At 44.1% G+C, this 2,852-nt stretch overlaps 2 protein-coding genes across 3 annotated transcripts in view; one reads left to right on the top strand and one right to left on the bottom strand.

Annotated features, from left to right (window-relative positions):
• TRIM13 (tripartite motif containing 13) overlaps window positions 1-728 on the bottom strand; it is an 11,573-nt gene extending 10,845 nt beyond the window's left edge. The window contains exon 1 of one of the 2 annotated variants that reach the window (XM_035900347.1): window positions 481-728. In XM_035900347.1, coding sequence (XP_035756240.1) covers window positions 481-501 — 21 coding nt within the window. In that variant the 5' untranslated portion in view covers window positions 502-728. The remainder of the gene's footprint in view (window positions 1-480) is intronic. The other variant, XM_035900353.1, reaches the window with a different exon arrangement.
• Window positions 729-2,293: 1,565 nt separating this feature from the next.
• The window catches only part of SPRYD7 (SPRY domain containing 7), an 11,922-nt gene continuing 11,363 nt past the window's right edge, over window positions 2,294-2,852 (top strand). The window contains exon 1 of the mRNA XM_035900331.1: window positions 2,294-2,342. Coding sequence (XP_035756224.1) covers window positions 2,294-2,342 — 49 coding nt within the window. The remainder of the gene's footprint in view (window positions 2,343-2,852) is intronic.

The following is a 2,852-nucleotide window of genomic DNA, read 5'->3' as shown; positions in this document are numbered from 1 at the left end:
GCAGGACCACCAAATACGCCTGCATTTATGAAACGGGTGGGACTGGTCCTTTTTTCCCATTCTTCTAACATGGTTCCCAGACAAAATGTCTCTGCTGCTACTGTTCAAGGATATGAAGTTAAAACCCTGTGAGCAGCAAACATGTTTAGGCATGCTGAGCATAATTGTGCTTCCAGTGTGGGAGGGTCCTAAATACTTGGCCTCCCCGGTGAAAGAAATGCACATTCAAGACAGGCAGAAGCTGAATTAACCCTTCTTTACCAAGCACAGTTATACCCCTAAATATTGGAGACCAGATCTTCATTTCCTTGGGGCAGTTCTTTGTGCACTGTAAAAATTTTGGTGTTCAAATATAGAATCATAGAATCATAGAATGCTTTGGGTTGGAAGGGACCCCTAGAGGTCATCAACCCCAATATGCTCTCAACAGGCTGATAGGCACATTTACAAATATGTTACTATCCTGCTGGAGTTGCTCACCTCATCCTCCAAGAAAGCCATACGAACAAGCCATGTTTCTTACCAGCTGACCGGCTGACTTTTGCCTTACTTCCACCAGACCGACATTGTTATCTGCTTGATTTTGTCCGGCGCTGGAGCCTTCACTCAGGGCACGTGTACGTCTTTGCCGCCGTTGCGCAACCTCTTGTGACAACAAATTCTCACCAGCCGCTGTCAGGATGCACAGCAGCCAGGCTCTGCGCCTGGAGGGAGACAGGATGGGCGCTGGGATGAGAGCTGCACTGACCTTGGTCTCCTGAGGCTTCCTGCCCACCGAGCATGTAGGCGCTGGAGTCAGTGTGCTCCAAAGCAGGACCGGCAACTTTTCCAAGCTGTGGCATGCACCCCACAAGCACTGCAGTCTGCTGGCCTGTAAAACCAGCCTCTCAAGTTAAGAAAGCAGTGGAGCAGGAAACTGGCAGCAGGGCCCAGCCAGCCACTGCTCCCCAAAGCCCCATCTGCTTGAGTCTAACCGATCTGGCAACGCCGACTTTGTGTGGCAAGATGCCTGTGTTTTCCCCGTGCTCATTTTGGGGAAGGACATAGTGGGGCACAGGGAAAAAAATGGGATGGGGAGTCACTTGGAGGTTGAATGTCTCTCTAATTTTTTGTTTTATTTTTAAAATATATTAACATTTGTCATTTAGCATTTACTGTATCAAACCCACAGACAATAAAAATCCCGCAGTGACTTTAAATGGGACTAATTATGTGAACAACAAGCTACCAATGAGAATCATGATGCCCTCCATACGAAATAAATAAACATCAGTTCCCACCTAATATTTACTTCTTAGAAGTTCAAGACTAATCCCATTTGGCATATTTTAAGGAAGTGAGCTCTTGGCCCCAAATGTTTATGGGCTGTAACAGTAAGTCCAATAAAAGAAAGGAAGCATATTTTAAAGCTGCTCTTAAAATCAGATTGGTTTTAGGCACAATTTTGAGAAAGACAGCGTTTCACCTCGTGTTTCAAGTAAAGGGGTGAGTGTGACTGATATAGCCCATCCAGACCAATAAGATACTTCTTGCTATGACGATTTCTTTTAACAAGGATTTTTGAATATCCGCTTAACTGCTCCCCCCCCCGACAGATAATGTTGTACCACATGGGTTACATTAGTTGCATCATATTATATACTGTAATAAAATGCTAAGGGGGCTTTCTAAGTGAAATATGGCAAAATAAGAAAAATAAGACACCAGCTGAAAATCACGAGAAACAGCAATTTAATCCCAAATTGGTTTGGAGACAAATAAGCCTTTAAATGTATGTATTTAAATGATCTGCTGTCTGCAAAACATTCTAGATCAGCAGTTCACAGCTCAACATTTATTGTATATTTTTTTGTAGATAAATAAAAATGTGAAGTAGGTACGAATGGGCTTCTATAGCTGTGTTATCACTATTGACTCTACCTGTTCGAGCCCAGTTTGCGGCCCTTGTTCTGGATGCCGTGTGCTATAGGCAGAGGTCTAGGGCTTTTGCTAAAGAAACACTTGTGTAACCTGAAGGCCACAAGTCAAGCTACAGCTTTTTAAATTATGTGGCATTATGCCTCTATGAAAGGGACACAAAGCTGGTCCCAAAGTGTGCTTTGCAAAAAACGAAGTGCAATGATAGCATGCTGGCTTTTCACTGTAGCAGTCTTTACAGTTGAGTTCAACTGATCCTGAGTAAACCAGGGAAAGCACTCTACCAAAGCTTTTGAACAGATGAGAAAGTACTCTAGAAGCCAACAGGACCCAAAAAGTTCAGAGTTAAGACTCACTAGCCAGACAGGTCTGGAAGATGAGGAGAAAAGGCAACCCATCGGGAGCAAATGCTGTGGAGACAGGAGGTGAGACCCTGGGCAGCAGCGGTGGCCGGCCCCTGCCAGACCCAGCTGTGCAAACCTTTCACTTCAGGGAGCTCTGTCTCTTCTGACTTTTCTAAGAAAGAGTTTAAAAAAAGTAGGGGGGGAGGGGAGAAAAAAAGAAAGAAGATAAATGTGGTTTTTGATACTTGATATGCAAGGAGCAACTGACCAGTAAATTTCCACAAAGGAGTCCCTTTCCACACAGCCCAGCACTGTGAAGTTCGTTGACGTGATACCTACCATCTGCCCATCATGATTAGTGTAATATTTTATATATATATATGTAAAATCATAGAATCATTTGGTTGGAAAAGACGTTTAAGATCATTGAGTGCAACCGTACCTGTCCACCACTAAACCATGTCCCTAAGCACCTCATCTACCTGTCTTTTAAATACCTCCAGGGATGGGGACTTGACCACTTCCCTGGGCAGCCCGTTCCAGTGCCTGACAACCCTTTCTGTGAAGAAATTTTTCCTAATGTCCAACCTA

The sequence above is a fragment of the Egretta garzetta genome, unplaced genomic scaffold (genome assembly GCF_000687185.1).
Source record: "Egretta garzetta isolate BGI_Z169 unplaced genomic scaffold, ASM68718v1 scaffold268, whole genome shotgun sequence".
NCBI lineage: Eukaryota > Metazoa > Chordata > Aves > Pelecaniformes > Ardeidae > Egretta > Egretta garzetta.
The sequence above is the reverse complement of the archived record's forward strand: the minus strand, read 5'-3'. Positions and strand labels throughout refer to the sequence as shown.